At 45.9% G+C, this 22,737-nt stretch overlaps 1 protein-coding gene across 7 annotated transcripts in view; it reads left to right on the top strand.

Moving 5' to 3' along the window:
* MSANTD3 (Myb/SANT DNA binding domain containing 3) overlaps window positions 1-22,737 on the top strand; it is a 345,465-nt gene that overhangs the window by 169,737 nt on the left and 152,991 nt on the right. For 2 of the 7 annotated variants that reach the window (XM_069620618.1, XM_069620623.1), the window contains exon 2: window positions 4,271-4,383. In XM_069620618.1, coding sequence (XP_069476719.1) covers window positions 4,322-4,383 — 62 coding nt within the window. In that variant the 5' untranslated portion in view covers window positions 4,271-4,321. Of the gene's footprint in view, window positions 1-4,270; window positions 4,394-5,821; window positions 5,975-22,737 lie in introns of those variants that run through there. The other 5 variants (XM_069620624.1, XM_069620619.1, XM_069620620.1 and 2 more) reach the window with 4 other exon arrangements.

Here is a 22,737-nt window from a genome sequence, read left to right as displayed (position 1 = left end):
ACTAGAGTTGCGGCATGACTTGAGGCCAGCTTACTCTTTGCCCTGCGCTTTAGGTCATTCCAGCGCTTATAGCAATCATTGGCTGTGCGCCTCACGATTCCAAGGGCACTTACGATGTCCGCAACGGTCTGCCAGTGTGCCTGGCGTTGTGCAGGTGTGGTCTTGGATCCTGCAACAATGACCATCTCGTTGTCATGTCCGGACACATACTCGACAAGTGCATTCAGTTCGTCATCCGTGAAGCTGGGCTTCCTGGACGGGCCGGACTGTGTAGCCGTGTCTGGGGCATCAGCCTGTGCCGGACGAGCACTCTTCCTCTTCCGCTTGGAAGGTGGTGGTGATCCTGAGTGTCCTGCGCCGCTCTGGACACTAGGGGCAGGAGCCCTGGTGGACTCTGTATCAGGAGTGTGGGATTGCACACTCAGCATGGGAGTTGGTGCAGGCATTGGCTCTAGTGTGATGGTGTCAGGGGGAATGTCAGCAGCATGGACTAGGACCGACACTGTCCTGGCTGGGTGTGTGAGGGCTGGGGTGGATGGAGCCGCAGCTGCCCCTGCAGCCACTCCGCCCTGCCTCCTTGGTGCAGCAGATGACCTTGCTGCCCCAGATCCACGTGGCATGATGGCATCAACGTGCACCAGCGCACGTGTCGTAGCCCTGCTGACCTGGAAGTCAGCCATGGAGTCAGCCAGGTCTGGTGCCACAATGGGCTGGTCCAACAAGGGCTGAGCATGGATGGTGTCAGCCACTTCAGCCTCAACGGGAGGGGGGGAGGGGGGGGGGGATGATGGGTGCCCTTGACTGGTCCTCCACACATGGGGGGACAGGCTCACCCTGCAAGTTACGACCACGTCCCCTACCGGATCCACCACGGCCACCACTTGTGGCTCTTCCACCTTTGCCACCCTTACGGAATCCTCGCCTCCCAGCCATGGCACTGATATTAATGTGCGTATGGGAGTGGCTGTAGACAATTGTCCTGGGCAATTGGGGGTCAAAGGGGTTGGGTACCAGATGGTAATTGTACCCTAGTGCTCTAGCACGGCTGATTGTAACCCCTGGGGAAAGATGACGGGTCACGCAACGCACAGGAGGCCCAAAAAAGGGAGATGACGTGCACGCAACCCCTCCTAGACCACGTGTGCAGAAAGAAAAACCTGCACTACGCTGTGGCACCCAGTAACACAAGAATGAACGTATGCGTGTCACACGCAGCCTAGAATGACCTCTGAAGGGGTAGGCTACACACGGGGCAAGCACAGAAGTTGGATACGTGCGTGACTCACCGTCTGCCAGGTAAAAGAGCGTGAAGAATGAGCGCGTTTGGCTGGCTAAACCCCCGCCAAAAGAAGATGTGTACGCTGTCTGAGAAGACAGGACAACAGTAGAAGGGGACACTGTTTGAGGGAACAGGCCCAGGTAAACCAGTAAAAGAGAAAAAAGAGAAAAAGCTGTCAGAGGTAACAGGGAATACGAACTGGAAACGCCGTGAAGTAAATCGCGTGTGAAACGACAAGAAGTACAGAATTCACCCACTCGCTCTCCACGAAAAGCACGTACAAGGAAATGGTGTTCTACATGTACCTTATATACAGGCCCACACGTACAGCGTCACTTACGCGGCGTGTACGTTCACCAATCACACGCTTTGTCACTCCTGCGTGTAGATCCATTTTCACCAATCACACGCTTTGTCACTTCTGCGTGTAGATCCATTTTCACCATTCACACGCTTTGTCACTTCTGCGTGTAGATCCATTTTCACCAATCACACGCTTTGTCACTTCTACGTGTACATCCATTTTCACCAATCACACGCTTTGACACTGGGACGTGTCACGCAACAATTTCCTGCACGTGCAGGTGACTATAGGCGCGCATATGCTGTTGACGGGTTTACGCGCTAAGGGCCTTTGCTGACGTGTGGGATTTCACTCCCTATCAGGCTGTCCACGCGTTCACACACGAGAGACCACGCTCCTGGCCAGGAGGCCAAATTACTGCCCCCCCAGAGCCCTGAGCACGCTCCCACCTGCCATCTGCTGCTGCCTGACTGCCTGCTGGCCACGTGCCCCACAGTGCTGGTGGGTGGGGGTGTTGGGAGACATGGGTGGGGGCCTGGTGGAGGGTGCCCCTGCACTGGTGGGGGTGGTGGGAGACATGGGTGGGGGCTTGGTGGAGAGTGCCCCTGGTGGCGGGGGGGTGGGGGTGGTGGGTGACATGAGTGGGGGCCTGGTGGAGGCTGCCCCTGGTGGCGGGAGGGTGGGGGTGGTGGGAGACATGAGTGGGGGCCTGGTGGAGGCTGCCCCTGCACTGCTGGGGGGTGGGGGTGCAGGGGGACATGAGCAGGTGTGCAGGGTAGTCCCCTGTTTTGTAGGCTGCCTGCAGGGGCCGTGGAGGGTGTACAGGGAACACCTGTGAGGACCCACCCAGCCTAATCGCGTGTGATGATTCCCACGCACCCCTGTAATACACGTACCCTGGCCAATCGCGTGTTAAACTTCCCGCGTACCCCTGTAATACACGTACCCTGGCTAATCGCGTGTATAACTTCATGCGTACCCCTGTAATACACGTACCCTGGCCAATCGCGTGTTAAACTTCCCGCGTACCCCTGTAATACACGTACCCTGGCCAATCGCGTGTTAAACTTCCCGCGTACCCCTGTAATACACGTACCCTGGCTAATCGCGTGTTAAACTTCCCGCGTACCCCTGTAATACACGTACCCTGGCTAATCGCGTTTTAAACTTCCCGCGTACCCCTGTAATACACTTACCCTGGCTAATCGCGTGTTAAACTTCCCGCGTACCCCTGTAATACACGTACCCTGGCCAATCGCGTGTTAAACTTCCCGAATACCCCTGTAATACACGTACCCTGGCCAATCGCGTGTTAAACTTCCCGCGTACCCCTGTAATACACGTACCCTGGCTAATCGCGTGTTAAACTTCCCGCATACCCCTGTTATACACGTACCCTGGCCAATCGCGTGTTAAACTTCCCGCGTACCCCTGTAATACACGTACCCTGCCTAATCGCGTGTTAAACTTCCCGCGTACCCCTGTAATACACGTACCCTGGCCAATCGCGTGTTAAACTTCCCGCGTACCCCTGTAATACACGTACCCTGGCTAATCGCGTGCATAACTTCACGCGTACCCCTGTAATACACGTACCCTGGCCAATCGCGTGTTAAACTTCCCGCGTACCCCTGTAATACACGTACCCTGGCTAATCGCGTGTTAAACTTCACGCGTACCCCTGTAATACACTTACCCTGGCTAATCGCGTGTTAAACTTCCCGCGTACCCCTGTAATACACGTACCCTGGCCAATCGCGTGTTAAACTTCCCGCGTACCCCTGTAATACACGTACCCTGGCTAATCGCGTGTATGACTTCACGCGTACCCCTGATATGCACGTTACCCGCTTTGCGTTCCTTGTTTGGCAGCCCTGTAAACTGGTCCAGGGTTAGCGCAGCCCTTTGCGATGATTTAGCGATTTTGATGGCTTTTCCTTGCGCGAGGGCGTTCTTGGGGGCGTTACTGGCGCTGCTGCAGGGTCGCTGCGATACTCTGCGCCACGGCTGGTTTGGGAGCATGAAATCCATGAATACGCTGTGCGCGGAAATCGGTTTTAGCGCATGTGCCTGGCGCAGTCAATCGCACGCGGACACTCTGCGCCAGCCGCTTGCGACACTTTTCAGCGAAATTCTATGAATTACCCTGTCAATGTTCTGACTGTTTTTGCCCTACAGTAAGTACAAGTAATATCGGTATCAGGTAATAAAATCATGGCAAAAATTGCGCAGGTAACACAAATCGGTAAAAGTGTACCCCATTATACCATTTAAGTGGAGCGGGGGTGTCCCCCGCACCCTTTAAATGGTATAATGGGTCTAGGGGTTGCAGGGGTGAGCCCCGCATCCTTTACATGATTGTGGCGGCAAAACCACAGCATTTTTGCTGCGATATTTAGTATACACAGCCATTTTTGCCGCTATTTTAAGACATGGAACCGTAAAATCTGTGCTAGTCTTCAACATTTTAAGCATCTTTTTGACACCCTTTTGAATCTGTGTGTTGGGACGCTAAGAAAAGAAAATTGGGAGACAAGGGATAGGTTTGAAATTTTTGTTGGATATTTGTAAGACACTGCAGGCATTGATTGTGTATTTTATCAGATGGCATCGGTGCACAGTATAAATCAACATAACATGACGTATTGGTAACTCATTCTTGATGCATCTTTATTTCTTTTTCCTAGACCTCTGATTAATGTTGACGATGGTGTGAGTAGTGGAGAATGGGATGACTGATGGGACAGGAGCCGCCTGAAGGTTTCCAGCACTTCACTGTGCATTTGCACACCACTTTAAGGTATTTGCAGGTATGTGTTAAACAAAGCAGATGCCCAGAAATGCTCCAGTAATATCATTGTAGAAACTGGATTGCTTTTAAATGTGTAAGACTTGCCCTTTTATTCTGCCCCCAGCCCACTTCAGCGCTAACGTGCTACATAAATAGAACTGATGTTTGAAGGAAACAAAAAACATGTTTTTTCCTTGAGACCATTTAAAAGAAATTACCACACGTGTACATATGTACCACAACATTAAAGGTACCTCGTATTTCTTTCATGGTTGTGTAGACATGTAATAGTGGATCTGTGCATTAGTTGGAGAATTTGTGAGGCGAATTAAGTCATCGGTTTGTGCTAGCGTTGCCATTTCTACTTCATTTTAGATTTGTATTTATTGGTTAAAGTCATACTACAAAACCAATCGCACCGTATTAAGCACAGACCATATTCCACATGTAAAATCAAATTTGTTTTAATTCCTTCAACACAGGTTTATTATTTATTTATGCATTTAGTTTACATTCAGTCAAGAACACATTTTTGCACATGAAAAACACAAAATTAAAACACAACACAAGTCTATACAAATGTTTAAGTTAATTCATTACTCTTAGCACAAGATAAAATACACTGCAGAGTTTAGGCTATCCATTTCAGTAAATCATTGGCATAACAAATGAATACCGTAACACGTATCGCAATGTTCAATTAGATTTATGAAAAAGAGAAACAATTTCTCCAATCCCTAATGTTAATACAGACTTCTAGGATTTATATTAGCAGCCATTTTAACAATATTTTGATGATGAGTTTTCCCTATGACAACCTTTCAGCATGAGTGTTCAACAATTCATTTTCCCAGATACCCCAACGTTGATATTCCAAGCTATCCAAATAATTCCTTGTCTGGTGACTCAACTAGGCTAGGTGACGAGACCTTGTCGGGAACCATGAGAAAGGACACTCAAACCCTTGAGGAACTGTCTCTGCCTGCAGTTCTAGAGAATACATAAGGGATGTTCCCCCAAGACGTAAGCGTTACTTGACCATGTCCCTTGGTATGTTTATACCGCACACTGGCTTCGGAGCTGAAGACGAGAGGTGATGATTTGTTACTTGAACATCCTCCCCATTAAGTACCTCAATGAATACCCTTTTGAGAATAGGTACCTGGTAATCCTGAGAGTATTCTTGCCCCATATGGCTTCATAACTTGCACGGTTGTCTATGATTTCCATGAAGGGGTTCCCACTTTCCAGTTGTTTTCAAGGGTCAGGGTACTTTTCAACAAGGTCAAATACCTAAATTTGAGTTAAACAATTATGCCCCTTCAGTACTAGCTCATTGTGCTTCCCTTTATATGACAGCAGAGGGAAAAGCATCAGTTTATGTTACCATTGTGAGAATGCAGACTGCGGCGTCTCACTGCTTTTTGTATTCTCCTTTTCCGGGCAGGTCCCGACGTCTGCGTGCACCACGCAAACATGCCGATATCGTAGGCTAGAGGAAAGCATCAATGATTGTGTGGAGTGTTCCTTGGATGTAGGTCTCATTGGTTCGTTTTTCTCAGTATCGCAGAATGGCGCGACCGATGCCCCAGCGCCGCAGGTGAGATACTTAAGCTGACATGGGGAAGTTCATGTAATGTAATCCTTTGTGGGTTTGAAAGCCGTGGATGCTGCGGCTTCTGGCAATTAGCTAATGTAGCAGTGCTCATGCGCCAGGCCTAGAAGGGGGCCACGAATTTCAGACCAGAAGTACAGACCCAGATCTTAAATATGCCCTTTGATGGCCGAGAGTTTGGCAAAACGATTGATGAAGACCTCAAAGATATTAAAATGGTTGCAGGTACATGTAGTGCATCAGCTCTCTGACGGAAGGTGAATGCTGACCTTATTCCTTTCGAGGATCTGGTAGTTGACGCTACAGAGGATTTTTGGGTACACATTCTAACAAGACCCAATTTAAATCTACACTGTCCTGTTTCCAAAGCAAGAAGCACGTTTTGATGTCCTGGATTCCTCCCACTGCCTATCGTGTCCTCCAGTCTTAACACAAAGACCTTGTGTCTGTTAACTGACCAGTGGCTGCTAGACCTAATTACACACAGACCCACTTTGGAATTTATAAGGTGAGCCCGCCTCTTACATTCCCCATCACGCCAAACTGTCCTACGCCATACAACTCTTCTGAAGCTGAAGGTTCTTGCCATTGTCAAAAAAGGCAGTGTGAAGAGATTGCTGTTGCATTAAGGGGGTTGCAGGTCTTATCCCCATGACTTTATGGTGTGCAACAAAAACAGGGGAGGCCCATTTTAGATTTGCTATAACTAAACAAATGTGTCTGCAAGATGACTACCTTACAAACGTTTTACAAATCGCACAAAAGTGTGTGCGCCCCTCTACTGGGAATAAACGTGGTTCAAATAACCTGCTGTATGGGATGTTTCCCCCCTCAGCAGGGTGTAAACCCGTGTTTTAGCTCACTTTACATTTCGAAGAGGAGAAATCTTCATTTGCATCAGTAATGTCCCAGCAACAAGAGCAATCCAGCGCTGAAATGCTAGGCAATTCTCCCGAACAAGAACACATCATCATCCACAGACTCGTATTTCAACTTTGTTGGGCATTTTCAGTGAGGTGATGCTGAGCCTCTAAGCATGATGAGCAAGGGTTTATGTCTCGATTTCCCTCAGTAACTTGGGGTTTAACCCGAGTTTTACAAAATGTACAAAAATGTGGGAGCCCCTCTACTGAGAATCCACTTGATTCTGATTACCTGTTCTACAGGATATTTCATACTTAGGAAGGCCTGTAACCATGTTTTAGTTCACTGTACTTGTGCAGAGGAGAAATGTCTTCTAGTATTTCAGTGCTGGGACTGCCCTTGTGCGTGAGACCAGATTGATATGCAAATATATACTCTCGCCTGTGAACGGTGAGCTAAAGTGTGGTTGTAGGCCTTACTGAGTGGGACACATCCCGCAGAAAAGGTTGTTATTTGAGCTATGTTTGTTCTCAGTAAAGGGGTTTCCACATTTTTGTACGCATTACAAGAGTTATTCCCTGGATCGAAACAGGAGATTTCCTAGCCACAGTGTATCTACAGGATGCTTACTTGCACATACTCTAACCCCTAGGCATTACCTGTGGTTTGTAGAGTCCAGTACCAACTCCAGGTCCTTCCGGTCTGCCCCAAGAGTGCTTGCCCAAGTACCTTGCTCCTGTAACAGCCACCTGCTACAGGAGTCAGGACATGCAGGTTTACCCCTACCTTGACTGCTGCATAAGAGGGGCCACCAGAAAGGAAGTACATCATGAAAGTGTGGGCCTCAACCTTAAGTATGAGTTTAATTAGTCGCAAAGCTATAGTTTGTGTCGATAATATTTAAAATATATGATAGCCCTCTTTTGTTATTGCCGGATCCTCTCCGCATAGAAGGCTAGCAGTTTCTTGATATACTGGACCATGATATACTAGAACTATATATTAGGTTACCAGATGCCCCTAGAAATCGAAAACTGATTTCAATACTTAACCCTCAAAACGGGATAACTAACCAATCACTTCGCTTTTATACAACATTCTAAGCTAACGTTTGAAGAACTAGTTTTGACATCATGGTGCCATGGGAAAAATATGTTGAAATTCCATTTAATGTGTTATTCAATTGACCCAGGGGAGACTGTTCATGTGACGAGGCAAACTATTCAAATGCTTCATAAATACGGAGGCATTTGATTTGCCAAACATTTCAATGCATTTCCTACTGACCCTTGGCACCCTCTCGGGGTCTGGATTTGGTGTTTCGAGGACCGTGTCCCTGTGCAGAAAGCAGAAAACTCCTTTTGAAGAAGATTTTTGGGACTCCCACTCTCTACTCACATATTCACATTTCATAACGAGCTGGGGCTAAAGTATTTTGAAGATGCTGTCAGAGGGAGCCCAGCAGTGTTTTTGTTGGCAGTCTGGAATAATAAAAATGTTTTATTGAAAACATTTTGTTCTGTGCCTGGGTTTACATGTTCGCATATAATGTAACATAAAGTGGTTTCGTATAGCCCACTTTCTGCCACTTTGCCAGCCTTTTGGCACGGCTAATGTATGTTAAAAAAGGAGCTACTGCGATTAAAGGCCTCCCATTAGCTGTGTAACCCAGTTACCATCCCTAAATACGCGAGGATCATTATATGATAATTTAAGACCCTTTTCTGATGTCTCCTCAAACATACTACTTGACTGGTGTCCCTTAACGAAGGGGTAAACCAAGAAATGTCCCCTAATTAACCAAGGTGAATTGCGATCAATTATTTCACACCTGGAAAACAGTGTGTAGGATTACCTTGCATGTCATATGATAGTTGATAATTCCGCTGTCAACCTTTTTTAAACTGATTACATTTTTTTAAAACCTCAGCACATCTGTTGAAATGTATTTAGCTTACTCTAGGTGTTGCCATAGGAATTTAACAGACTACATTGGTCTTTTTAATGGCAAGAAATCTACTTGCTACATTACTATACCAATAAAATCCTTTGTTATGATAAACATATGCTCTGGTATCTGTGACCAGTTTACCTGAAATATGGTCTGGTTCAATGTTTTATACAGTGCATCTAAGCATATTTTTAAAAATAATAGTATAACCACATTTGAATTAGTTTCTCTTTTTATATGCTTTGTAATTATTAATCTGAGTGAATGGCTCATCTAGAGCAGAGGAAAGCAGAATCCATAATCTTACCTTTGCCCTGCCCTTACTGCAATGTGTTGCTGGCTCCTGGTGAACCACGTAATGAGATTAGAAACTGCGCTTCAACACACCTTGTTCATTGTAGACACTCCTTTTCACTAATGCCCATTACCTGGCCTCCTGCCTCTCTTATTAATCAATAACCCTATGTCTACGCTTCTCCAACTAGGGCTTTCCAAAGCCCTGTCCATGGCCTACTACTCTTTATTTTATACACCGCCATCCTTGGCAAGCCTCCTCTTGCTCAAATTCTAGTACCACCTCTATGCCAATAATACATAGCTTTTTCTTCTCTACTTTCTCCTTAATCCTCGGACCTCTCTTCGAGGATCATCAAATGTTTTTGGGGTCTATTGCTTGATGGCATTAGACTGTCTCCTGATTAAATCCTGCAAGACTTTTATCTACCTCCCTGCCCAGAATGGCCATCAGCCTCAGGTACTGTTGCAGCCTCAACCTGGGCCTTCTTCGCTACGTCTTTGCCCCTGTCAACAGAATTCTCACCTTTTCAACTTGCACTCTGTATAGCCTCCTGCACTCTTATCCCACCCACTGGTCCCTCTTGAAATTCCTTCTGCATTAAGTCTACTGTCAAACTCTGTCTACAGTCCCTGGAGTTCCTCCATTCCCCCTCCGGAAACCTCATCACCTCTCACTACCTTGTTCCATGAAGTGTATACATTGTCTACCCCCTTGTATATTCCAGTGTGTGTGTGTGTGTAAATTGAGCACTCCTCCTGTACATACTCCTCTGTCTCTCTGTATTGCCCCATTTCCTATTATTCCATAGCCCTCCCCCATCCTGCACAGGTTTGTTTCGAATTGCTGTCTAGCTACTGTAAAACACCCACTGGCATGACTGCACCGATCTCGTAAATGTTTGCTTACATCATCATATCATGTTTATTTTGGAGATGTACAAAACATTCCATAAAAACAGCATAGAAAAATACATATCAATACAGATAACAAGATAACATGTTTAGAAACTATACAAGTCAGCATGTCATACCATACTCATGATCAAACGCTCTCTGATACAAAGTACCGATTTTAAATAAATTAGGAGAGACCATCCCACTCATGGAGATTCAGCCTGTAGAAATTAAATCAAGGCAGGTCGATACTGGGCAAAACCCAGTTCATGAAGCAAAGGTTGTAACAGAGCCTCTCGCTCTCGAATACACAGGGCAAAGAAATAACATGTGGGCAAGGTCTTCATATGAAGCAGCACACAGAGGGCAGGACTGATTGGCCCCATCCCATGCCGCCACCACCGCCTGTAGCAGGACACAGTCAAACCGTGACCTTGTTATGAGGACACGCTCCGCTGGGGACTCCACCCATAATAAACAATTCTGTGGTCCAGGAGACATGATAGTCATTAGCCTTCTGTTCTTTGGTTTCAGCATCTCAATACTTTCTCTTTGTCCCGACATGATCATAGAAACTGCTGGTCAGCAATCTTACTTCATCTCGGGATAGGACATTAGAAGGGGGGACAGATGTGTGCTATTAAGGTCCATCATTTGTTTCCTAAGGTTTTATGATTGTTAAAGACATCTGTGGATAGATTCCGTGTTTCCCACGGAATCTATCCACAGATGTCTTTAACAATCATAAAACTGATCAATTTATGAGTAAGGGCTGCTTTCTCATTACCCCACAACTTAAGCCAATGAAGAGTGGCCTGCAAAGAGATCACATTGGAAATCAGTCTACAGCCCAATTCTAGGTGTACACCAACATTCGGGGCTGAGGACGGCAGACCCAGAATTATCTTGAAGAAATGATTCTCCACTACTTGAATGGGGTTAACATTGATGTATTCCCACAACTCCATCCCAAATCTAGGGAGGCTGCTTTGCTGTTATATAATTTCAACAGGTCAATTGGTTTGTCTCTAAACATACCCATAGACCTGATGAACCCTCCCATTGCTTGATTAAATCAGGCAGCCTGTTTACTCACATGGGGAATAGGGCCAAGGTTAGAAGAGAACCTGACCCCCAAATAGTCGAAATTATCAATTCTGGGGATCACAGCACTCTTACAATACATTGCCCTAAGTTTCACAATACGCCTTCCCCTTCTACAACAGGCCATCACAGCTGACTTTTCACCATTTACCACCAAATTCAAGCTGTCTATTAAGGAAACATAGTCAGAAATGAGCCTCTCTAAGGCTCTTGGGGTACACGCCATCAGAACAGTGTCGTCCGCATACACCAAGACCGGCAGGGACCGGCCACCCATCCTGGGAACATCAGGCGAGGATCTCAATAAGTAATCATACAATCCATTGATATACAAACAGAAGAGAAGGGGGGCAGGCACACTCCGAACTCCACTGCAAAGGAAGTGGTGCATCTCCCATTTTCACTGCTCCTAACACAGGCCTGTGTCGAATCATGCAGTCTGGCCTGGAGACTCACCAAAACTGGGGGACAATTCATGGATCGGAGCACGTCCCATAAACTGGCACGATTGACCTTGGCGAAAGTTGTGCTCATATGCATGAATGCCAAATAGATTGCTGATTCTATCTACATAGAGGAGGCAATCACCATATAAAGATTCAGGGATGCTCAGCCGTACCCAGACCAGGCCGGAATCCCAACTGCAACAATGAGAGAACCCCACTGCCCACAACCCACTCCTCCAGCCTTGCTAGAATAGCACGACCGAGAGTTCAGTAGGCCTGTATGAGACAGGAGCTTCCTGTAGACCCTTTTTGTATATTGGCTGGATAATGGCACGAGACCATGATGAAGATACCGCACCCCCAGCACAGATGGCATTAAAACCCTGGGTCAGTACCGGGGCCCACAAATCCAGAGCCATGACAAAAAGATTGGCCGGAACATCGTCAGGTCCAAGTGCCCGGTTTAAATGCTGACATACAATGGCTTTGATTTATTTAGTTCACAGTAAATGCAATCCTTGCATCATTGCCCCCTTCCACCATTGCCCCCTTCCACCAGGTTCCCCATTTTTCCCTGGATAGCAGGGCTACAATACACTTTCCCCTGGGATACGCTATATAGGAATGGAAAATGATCCAACAAAGCCTTACCCGACACATTAGGGACCAGGACCTTTGGATTCAATTTACAATACGGGCCATAATTCGCAATTTCCCAGATGAGTTTTGCTTTGTTGTCCTTAGAAGCCCTGACCAATATATCCCATGCCTCATCTTCTATTACCCTTTTCCTCCTGGCCAGGACCTTCTTATGAAGGCACCTTGCGCAGATAGTAGAATTTTTAGTGGCCAGTGAACTTCTCAGTACTGAAAGTAGATGAGACTTGGCTCTAGTACATTCAGAGTCGAACCATCAACTTTTCATGGCCCCATTCTTTTACCCACTGCACGGGCGAACACTGTGGACAGATTGGACAGCAGCGACCCAAACTCTCTCGAGATAAGCTTCTGTTCCCCAGTCCCAGATAGCAAGATCTCCAATTCATGATGACTGGATTGGAGGGCCTTTCTCAATAATACCTCCTTTCTTAGTTCCATCTGAGCTACGTGCGGGGGCGTTCAAGGACACCCCTGGCAAATAAGCTTTCCCAGGGGGAACATCCTTGTGTGCCAATTGAATATCAAGCCTAATAGGAAAGTGGCCACTACAAATAGTGTCCACCACTTTGCACCCCGTCAGTTCACCCCAGAATTTGACTGAGACACAAAAATAGTCAATAGTGGAGCTACCCAGTACAGAAGAAAAAGTCAACTTGCCTGGGATATCAGCACCAAGACGACCATTTACAGTGTGCATCCCCCAGTCATGTAGATAGTGCCATAGCCCCTGCCCTTCTGCACATAGTCTGGAATCCATCATAATTGGGGGCGGGATCCCCCCGGCCGCATCCTCCAGCTTCCGTCACACCTATACAGAATTGTGAATGTCAGCTTGCGTCACATCTAGACAGGATTGTTAAGATTAGCTTGCGTTGTATCTAGATAGCATTGTGAAGATTAGCATTACTTCATATCTAGACAGAACTGTAATACTAGCTTGCGTCACATCTAGACCAAATTGTGAATCTCAGCTTGCGTCATATCTAGACAGAATTGTGAAGATTAGCTTGTCACATCTAGACAGAACTGTAATACTAGCCTGTGTCACATCTAGAGAGAATTGTAATACTAGCTTGCGTCACATCTAAACAGAATTGTGTAGACTAATATTCTGTCACATCCAGACAGAATTGTGAAGATTAGCTTTGCGTCACATCTAGACAGAATTGTGAAGATTAGCTTGCATTGCATCTAGACAGATTTGTGAAGATTAGCATGCGTCACTTCTAAACAGCGATGCCACTAACCAACCCACTAAACAATCTCACCCCTCTGCATACACATCTTAAACTCTAACTAAACACAACCATACCTCTAATGCACAACAAACCGCACACACTTCACCACACTGCAACAACAAAACATACTACTCATATCCTCACACAACCGCACCCAACCGAAAAGCACACCTAAGCTCAGCTAACGGTACAAACCGAACTAAGGCTACCAACAGCACATCACCACTCTTGCCTTTCTCCCACTCGATCTTACTAACCTTCCCACCCTCTTTCCTTTTCACATCCGCCAGAGCACCTGGGGACCACGCCGGTGCTGATGGTGCGCGGTACAAATGGAGTGAGTCAATTTGGAGAAGGTTTTGATGAGGTGTTCTAGCGACCTTATGTTTAAGGATGCAGGTTTTGGAGAGGATGTTTTGTAGTTGGTTGTATTATCAATAGCTTGGGAGAAAAATGATGTTTTAGCTCTACAACTGGCCTGTTTGAGATCCCTCAGTCCATGTTTGTTGGCTTGGATGCCGGTCTTCATACAGTGTTTTGCAAGTTTCCTGATGTTGGACAAATCATTGTATAACTGCAGGAACTACGAGGAACAACCGCCACCGCAGGAGCCACTCTTTCATTTTAAAGGTACATTGTTCCGCCAGGCCGCCCCTTTCTTCGCGGTAGCACTAAAGGTGTTTTAAATCCTTTACCTACCTGTTGGGTCGGCCGCCCCTCTCTCTTAACATTGTCTTTCGCTTTCTGCATCCACCTTTTCAAAATCGTTAACCAAAGACTTGACTGCAGCTACAAGAACATTTTGCTCCTGGGCCCTTGCCCTGTACCACTGACTCTGGCACAGGCCTACTGACTCTGGCTACATTTTAGATCTGCCTTCTTTAGATTGATTCTCAACTCGAACTGTGTTGGTGCTTCTGCTTCTGATAACTACATTTTTCTTCCCCTTTCTAAACCTTGTGAAATGCCATTTTGCTCAGTTTTCATTTAAGTATATTCTATACTGATGCACTGCCTTGCTTAAACTGGTTCACAAACTTATGGGAAGTGTTGCTAGGGTGTGTATGAAGCTATTTCTATATAACTTGTGCTTTCCCTCCCTTGTGAGAAATTGCTAGAGCATCCCTTGTGTGTGGTTTCCACTGTGCCGTTTTGCTCAGTTTTCACCCTGGTTCACTTGGTCTACAATTTAACTAGGGAGTGTGTACATTTTTCCTTGACTTAATTTTAACTTGCTTGATGACTGTGATAAATGTGTTTTACTAGAAGTGTATAAAATAAATATATCTACTTTTTAATACAAAGCTTTGGTCAGTGTTTCCTTGTCCCATAGTACTGCAGGCCTAATGTGTAAACCCTGAATACTGCTTATCTCCCTCTTGAGATAAGTCTGACTGCTCAGCCACAGCTACTTACTAAATATTTGTGTTACAGACTTATACAAAAGGGGATGCATTGCTCTCACCTGTAGTCCCAATCTTCTGTAGTGCTCCCTAAGGGAATAGCACAGGATTCTGCCTAACGGTGCTTTAGAATTAGTACGATCACAGGTGGTGGGGGGAAAGTTGGCACTGTAGGATGTGTCAAGGCATTCAATGGTGAAGGCATAATTGCCGATATTGCCAAGATATTAAAGTCTCCAAAAGGTGGCTGGCTCTCTTATGGGCCTGTGAGCAGCCATGGAACCTGCAACCTTTTGGGGATTGCATGGGGAGCAAGAGTTTCCATGTTCTGCTGGGTGTCAGTTGCAGGCTGAAGGCCCACAGGGAGGTCACTGTCTCAGAGGAACTCAATGAAAGAAAACTCACTAAAAGTAATACAATGTGCAGAGCATTGCTTAGATAACAGCAGGCAAGGAGTGGTTGGGGACAGCGACCTCCGGCAGGTATGTTGGCAGACCCTGAAGTCGAAGGTGAATCCATTGGGTGCTTGGTGTCCCCGGATCGACACTGTGTAGTGGGGGCTGTGTGATGCCTGCTCGGGGCAGTGGTGCTTGGTGGAGAAGTCCCTCCATGTGAGTTTACTAGTCCTGGTGGCCTGGAGGCAAGTCAGCATGTGGAGTGGTGAACCGTTGGACGATCACTGTGTCCAGTGCAGCATTTGGTCCGATCACCGCCTGCAGTTCCGTGACGTGCTCCAGAGCATGGAGAGAAGGCCCACGTTCTCTTTCAGGTTAGAAAAGGGGACCTCACAGTGCTGAAAAACATGCAGCCATATTCGTTCTCTGCTTGTGGACGATTGATCCGTTGTGCTCCTCCTCGTCCTGGTGTCGCTGGTAACTGGTGCCTGGGTTTCAAGGATATCATAGAATGACACTTATGTTGTGACACACCTAAGAGGGCAGGGATCATGGCCAACGTGCCGGTTCCTGCGTTTTCTTGCCATCGCCTGGAAAGTCCAATATAAGGTGGACAGATCGGAAAGACAGATTTTTAAAATATGTTCTTGCAGTGTTTAGAACCAATTATTCTAATAAGAGGAAGGAGGCTTGTAGTGATTAGGTTTCTTTGTTGCTTGTGCAGAAGGAGCAGAATGCTAAGTGAGTGACACAGAATCGGGTTGTGAGAATGTTGATGTATGATTCAAGGGTTCTATGTTGGTCAGTTGAGAGATGTAAGCCTACCTGGGAGGATGCAGGTGTATGTTGCCCTGAACCCAGATGTAATTGACCTTATATGATTATCACAATGTACTGGAACTTAATTAAAGAAGTTGCTGGAACTTCACTTGAGGTCAGAGTCATCTGTGGGGAACCCAGAACCTTACATTGGCGACAAGGATGCAGGCTGTGCTGGGGGACAGCATTGAAGATGGCACATACACCTCCCCCCAACCCAAGAAGAAGACCCTCCCAGGTAGGGCGAGCGCTTAATGCTGTAGGCGCAGAAGGGCCCAGCGCAAGGGGCACAGGCGCAAAAAGTAAGGGGCTGCGCCAGAGCCAGGGACCAGCTGGCCTGTCACTAGTAAGACAGGTCAAGCACAGAGGAAATCAAGAGACTGAGAAAGGGCTGAGGGCCCAAAGACTGGTATAAGGGGTGTAGTAACCCAGGCTGCAGCATGGATGACTTGGTGCCCAAGGCAGTAGCAATTTGAAGAGGCCTGGGGTCTAGTTACGCCTGGATAATGAGGAAGCCATGCTGTGCAGCTGGGAGCTTGGAGCCCAGGGCAGGAGCATCAGAAGAGGTTGGGAACCTACGCTGTGCCTAGATTTTAAATGGAAGCTTGGTGGCTAATGTGCAAAGCGCCTGGAGCAGAGGAGGGTCCTGGGGGCCATTCCAGCGTTTGAGACAGTTTGGAGCCCGTACCTGCACCTAAGAGACTTGTAGCCCGTGAATATACTTGGGGGCTTGGAGCCCATGGTATTGCTGGAGGGGCATAGTGCCCAAGTCAGCACTTGCAGTGCTTGGATGGGCTGGGAGCCCATGGTACAACATTGGAGGGGCTTGGAGCCAGTCCAAATGAGATTTTGCTGACAGTTAGAAAAAGCTGTACCTGAATGCTTCACAGGATCCATGAGCTGGATGATACTGTGTAGCTGTGAGCGTTTTCTTTTTGGGTGCGGCTCATGGAGGCATTGTGGTGCTTGTTTGCTGCCGTGTCACCGCCCATTGTTGCCTTTTATTTCAAGGAGTTCAAGAAGCAACAGATGCAAATTGCCGTAATGGATATTTCAGAGGTACTTTGAGTTAAAGGGGTGGACACCTGAGTGGGGCTGTGTCCCCGAAGGTGGTGTTATTAAAAGACATGGATGGCAGGAGCAAGAAACAGAATGTTTTGTTTTCTTTGCCTTTGAGATTTTGTATATTGTGGTATAACAAAGAAAGTTAACTGGTGATAGATTTCATGTGAGGCTTGTTTTTGATTTAGACATCCCTGTGTGTAGCTGAGAGAGAGAGTGTGAATGCAAGAAGTGGGAATGTCGTAGCCTCTGTTAACACAATACAGGTTGAAATGCAATTTTATGTGAATTACATGGTAGATTGGAAATGAGTATAGCATTGTTGTTTAATGGATAATATGTGTTTGCTGTACTAACAAATTTCTTTTTCAGGTTGGCCATTTTTTTTAAGAATAGGAAACATTGTACTAATGCATTTGACTAATATTTGTTTCCACAGATGGACTTTAAAGTGAAATGAAGGGGTTTGGTCAGAATTTCAAAATAGGTTGTGGAAGAGTTTGTCTGCACTAATATTTTTCCTTTTATGCATAATTTTTGAGGAAGGATTTTTTTTATGCCTATTTTTATAGAGCATATGTACCATTGTAGGAAAACCAAATAACTTAGAATTTTTAAAAATGTTAAGAATTTTGAAGTGTAGAAATAATTTGGCAGTGATGTTAATATTTTTTTTTTAAATTATTTATTTGTTTTTGGTTTTACAAAGAAAACCTTTACAAAAATTAAAAGAAAGAAAAACGGTAACCCTTATTTGCCAGGAACACTACAAAAACAGAGCGAAATGGACCACCCAAGGTGACTAGGCAAGACAGGTCAAACTTGTAAGTCATGCACACTGTGCCACATTTTAACTGTAGTTTTCTATTATCGAACATTTTTCCAGAACCTTTACGATTGCCGTAGTGAGCATGACTTCTTGGCCAGGAATAAGTCTGTCCCAGAAGGAGTCCTGTGTTAAACTCTCCTCTCTAGAAACAAATCTTCCAAGCAACTGCAGTCTTGTAATCCAGGTACCCTCGCACTCTAACAACAAGTGTCTAAGAGATTGTAAGTTCGGGGGATCGCAAGACCTGCAGAGCTTTGTTGCCCTGGTTTCTTTGGACCAAAATGTCCCCAGTATGCGCCAGGTTTAATCTTAACCTAAGGAAATTATTTCTAATGTTTTGATCAGGGAACTTTTGGAGATAACGGGCAGTGTGCCGACTTTTCTCTCCGCTTTCAGAAAGAGATTCGGTGGATTAAGAATCCTGACTCCTTCGATCGTTCGAATCCAGTCACACATTTCGAGTTGTTTTTTGACCTTTGAGGGATTGTGAATAAGTATTTCAGTTGTTAAGTTCAACCTCAGCAGAATGTCTTCCACTTTTCCCTCCAGACCGAGAAGTTGCTTTGATTTTGCCTTTTTGCGGTGTTCATTTACGTCGAAGTATAGAGTGGTCACTCTGGCTGTAATAATATCGCGATAAAGCGATAAGAGCTTCGAATCCGCACGACAGCCCAGGGAAATCCGACCCAATTCAAATCTCAGGCTGGTGAGGGGGGTACATAGTGGGAGGTGTAGTGCTGATTTCCACAAGCGACCCTCGATTTTGTTCCACTCATAATTCCAGAGAAGAGGTTTTGCTTCCAGGCCGTAGGGGAGAACTGGAATTGCTTTGCCAATGTAGAATTTTACAAGTGATGATATTGAGAATTTGCAGAACTTCCCTTTTAAGTTCTTCATCTGGGCCATGATTTTGGAGGTTTTTCCAAGTATAACCGATATCACCTTGCTCAAGGTTGGAGAAGCGAAGATTTCATAGCCCAGGTCAGTGAGCTCATCAACCCTGGGAATTTCCTTGCCATCTAGAGTTCAGATCCTAGAGGGCAGGTTTTTCCTAGGACGTTTGAATATGAGAATTTTGGATTTTGAAGGATTGATTATGAGACCATTTAGCTTGGCATATTCACTTAGTTTGAGCAGGAGCCACTGCAGCCCAATCGCAGAGCCATCCAACAAGACAATGTCATCCGCATAAGCCAGCCAATGCGTTCTTCTCCCATTTATCCTAGGCGATATCATTGAAGCTGAAGCAAGGAAATCCCCAAGGTCTGACACGAATAAGTTGAAGAACAAAGGGGCACCTAAGCACCCTTGCCGGACTCCCTTAAGTACCTGTATTACCTCTGAGAGGTTGCCGACGTTGTCCAACCTCACCCTGATGGTGGTGTTCTTATGTAGCTCTATAAGCATAGCCAATAGGGGAGATGGAATCCCCCAGTTGTAGAGCTTCTGCCAGAGAAGTGACCTGTCCACTAGATCGAATGCTTTGGACAGGTCCACCCATGCCCTGAATAGCGGAGTACCCTCCTTCTCGTTGGAACTTTCACTAAGTAGATTCAGGAAGAAACCATTTAAGCTGGTAGAGTCCTTTCCTGAAACCCGTTTGGTACTGGGAGAGAATCTGATTGGCATCAACCCAGATTGTGAGTTCTTTCAATAGTAGTCGTATAAAAAGTTTGCTGTCTATATCCAGGAGGGCGATCGGTCGATAGCTGGCAGGGCTAAACCTATCGCCCCCTTTGAAGAATGGGATGATTAATGCGCTCTTCCATGATGGAGGGTAGATCCTGTTCTTCATGATTTCCTGAAAAAGATAGTACAGCAGCTTTGCCCACAGTTTAAAATGTTAATATTTGGTAACACTGTTTTGAGAGGGCAGCGTGGGGATATGCATGTGTGAGTCATTGTGGTGTGCTAGGTATTTAACATTTTGGCGATTTAATAGTTGTGTGCTTGTATGAATTAGAGTGTATGGTGTAAATGATTATTCGCAGGAGTGGTGTTAGTTAGGTTGTTTTGAGGAACACAGGTAACGAATAAGGGGTAGCAATATCACACTGGTCGTGTTCAATGGGTGTTGTTTCACCCGGACGTTCGGAACGTCCAGCCTGTTTTTTTTTAGTGTGAGGCACACATCTTAGTGTTAGTTTTAGTGGCTGCGGAGATTTGAGTAGATGTGGTTGTTTAGGAGACTGTGATGTTTCTAGTTGTGTGGGATGTGTTTTCATGCTTACTCATTCAGTAGTTGAGGTTTGTCAGGTGGACCATTTGAATACAGGCGACGAATTGGGGGTGGCGGCATAGGCAATTGTGCACGTGTTGTTTTGTTGTTTGCTCAGGTGTTTGGAATACCCAGCGCTGTTCATTGGTGCCTGATTCAGTGAATTAGTTTGGAGCTAGGTTAGTGATGTGGTGTGAGTTAGCATGGGTTGTGTGTTGTTGCGTGGTAGAGGAGGAGAGATTATTGATTTTCCTGAGGTATAGATTGTAAGTGGTACAATTTTCTATGGTAGTGTCTTTCCCTTACTTGGTAGAAAAGGGGAGGGGCATTGTAGTTGGCGTCATGGTACCATTTCTATTGGGGATGCTTTCAGGTTCTGGATGTAGTCTTAGTTCTAGCGGTAGGGATGTACGCATAGAATTGGAGTGTGTGGATGCATTGTTTTTCGTGTATGTGATGTTTGGCTGGTGTGTCTGTTGTGTGTTAGGAAGAGAGATGTGCAGTGATTAGGTTTCTTTGTTGCTTGTGCAGAAGGAGCAGAATGCTAAGTGAGTGACACAGAATCTGGGTTGTGAGAATGTTGATGTATGATTCAAGGGTTCTATGTTGGTCAGTTGAGAGATGTAAGCCTACCTGGGAGGATGCAGGTGTATGTTGCCCTGAACCCAGATGTAATTGACCTTATATGAATATCACAATGTACTGTAACTTAATTAAAGAAGTTGCTGGAAATTCACTTGAGGTCAGAGTCATCTGTGGGGAACCCAGAACCTTACAAGCCTCCCTTGTTTAATTGTCTAGGAGCTGCAGGTCAAGAGGTGTAAAAAAGGCTGCCAGTAGTTTGAGGTGATGCACGACAGTTCGAAGTGAGCATAGCAAAACTGGATAAACATTACAAAGTTCAGGAAAATAAGATTTAGCTTGCTACCACTTTGCTACTAGGGAACAAAAAACGGGTAAATCTATTGAGAGATCCCACACTCGGCAGGATCATGGAAATTGCAAAGAACATTGAGCATACCGAGATATGTATTAAAAAGTTGCATTCAGAGAAAAGAAGCAATGGTCAAAAAACCCTGCTGGAAGAAGGTGCAGTTAATAAGACTTCTAAACAGCTGGTGCACAGAGAATGGACTGGAAGTGGGAAGAAAAATGAACCTCAGTGCAAGGTCAATTTCAAGGAGGGTGGAGTAATACCTCGTGGTGTTAGAGGAAACGCGCAAGCATGGGGAATGTCATCCAGATCTGCTGAAGCCACGTACCCCCTGGGCAAGAAGTGGTATTGTTCTGGGAGTGGGAACCACTTTGCAAATGATAAGGAATGTGTTGCTATACACACAGTATGTTGCAAATGTTGTCGTAAAGGACACCTTGGGCCTCATTACGACCTCGGCGGTAGCCATGTCGCTATTGGCGGCATGGCTGCCGCTGAAATCGCGTCCGGGTTCCCAGAATGAGGAGTTACCGGGCCATTCCGAGTTCGGAGGGCCCGGTAATTCCTCCCTCCAAGGCCCCGGACCCGGACTGTCCCCATTCCCATTTCTGCCCCCATAGGGCTGAATGGGAATGGGAGAGGGAGCAAACAACGGGCCGATTACGAGTGGCCCGTTGTTTGCTCCCTCTTCCCCTCGCGGGACACGGTAAGCACGCCTGGTTTTACCAGGCGGGCTTACCGTGTCCCGCGAGGGGACCTCGTAATGTGGCGGAACGGGTTTAACGGGTTCGCATCCTTTTGCCAGGGTCGTAATGAGGCCCCTTGTCTGCTGCTGTAGGCACTTTAGAGGATCCTTTGGACAGATATGTGAGGTGTATGAGGAGGTGTTTCGATGATATGGAGGGACTGGGAAGAGAGGTTGTTTCATCTGTTCAGGCAGTGTCGGGGAAATTGAAGAGAAAGAAACTGCATGCGCTGGTGTCAGTGAACGATGGTCAGCTATCCATGCTAATTGACAGTGGAGCAGACTATACACTTACCAGTGTACAGGTTTCAAAGAACAAATTCGACTGTTGCACCCTATAGGAGCCAAAAATTAAGGCTAATGAAGATGTCCCGATTGACATTGGAGTTCAATTTGAAGCTGTATAGCAATTTAAAGGGAGTAGAGCAGTTGGAGTTGTATATGTTGCAAGGAAGGGTGGTGAACTACTCTCATGGGAGTGTTCTATGTGAAAGTGTCCCCAGGAAAATATAGTAATGTGAAAATGTAGTCAGCAAAAAGTAGTTTGAAAAAATATAGAAATTCAATACAAACAATCCAATTTGAGAAAACGTTGCCAGTAATAAGGTCGCCAAAAAAGCTGTCTTTAAATACAAAATAGTACAAGGCTGTAACTGTAAATATGACCCAAACCTCTAACGAAACCTCAACAATCACCCTAACTCCATTCCTAAATCTTCCCTGAACTCTAATTGCATCCCATATCCTGAACTGAACTCTAACAGAACACTAACCCTTCAGTTACTAAATATAAATTAAATAGAAAATGTACAGTGGGCCTATCTCCAACCCCATCACCAGCTTGCCACAAATTACACAGCCCTTGCCCTAACCCAAACCCTTGCTCCAA

This window comes from Ambystoma mexicanum, chromosome 5q, assembly GCF_040938575.1.
Source record: "Ambystoma mexicanum isolate Mex_15411 chromosome 5q, UKY_AmexF1_1, whole genome shotgun sequence".
NCBI classification, from domain to species: Eukaryota; Metazoa; Chordata; class Amphibia; order Caudata; family Ambystomatidae; genus Ambystoma; species Ambystoma mexicanum.
Note: the sequence above shows the minus strand (reverse complement) of the source record. Positions and strands in the feature narration are given on the sequence as shown.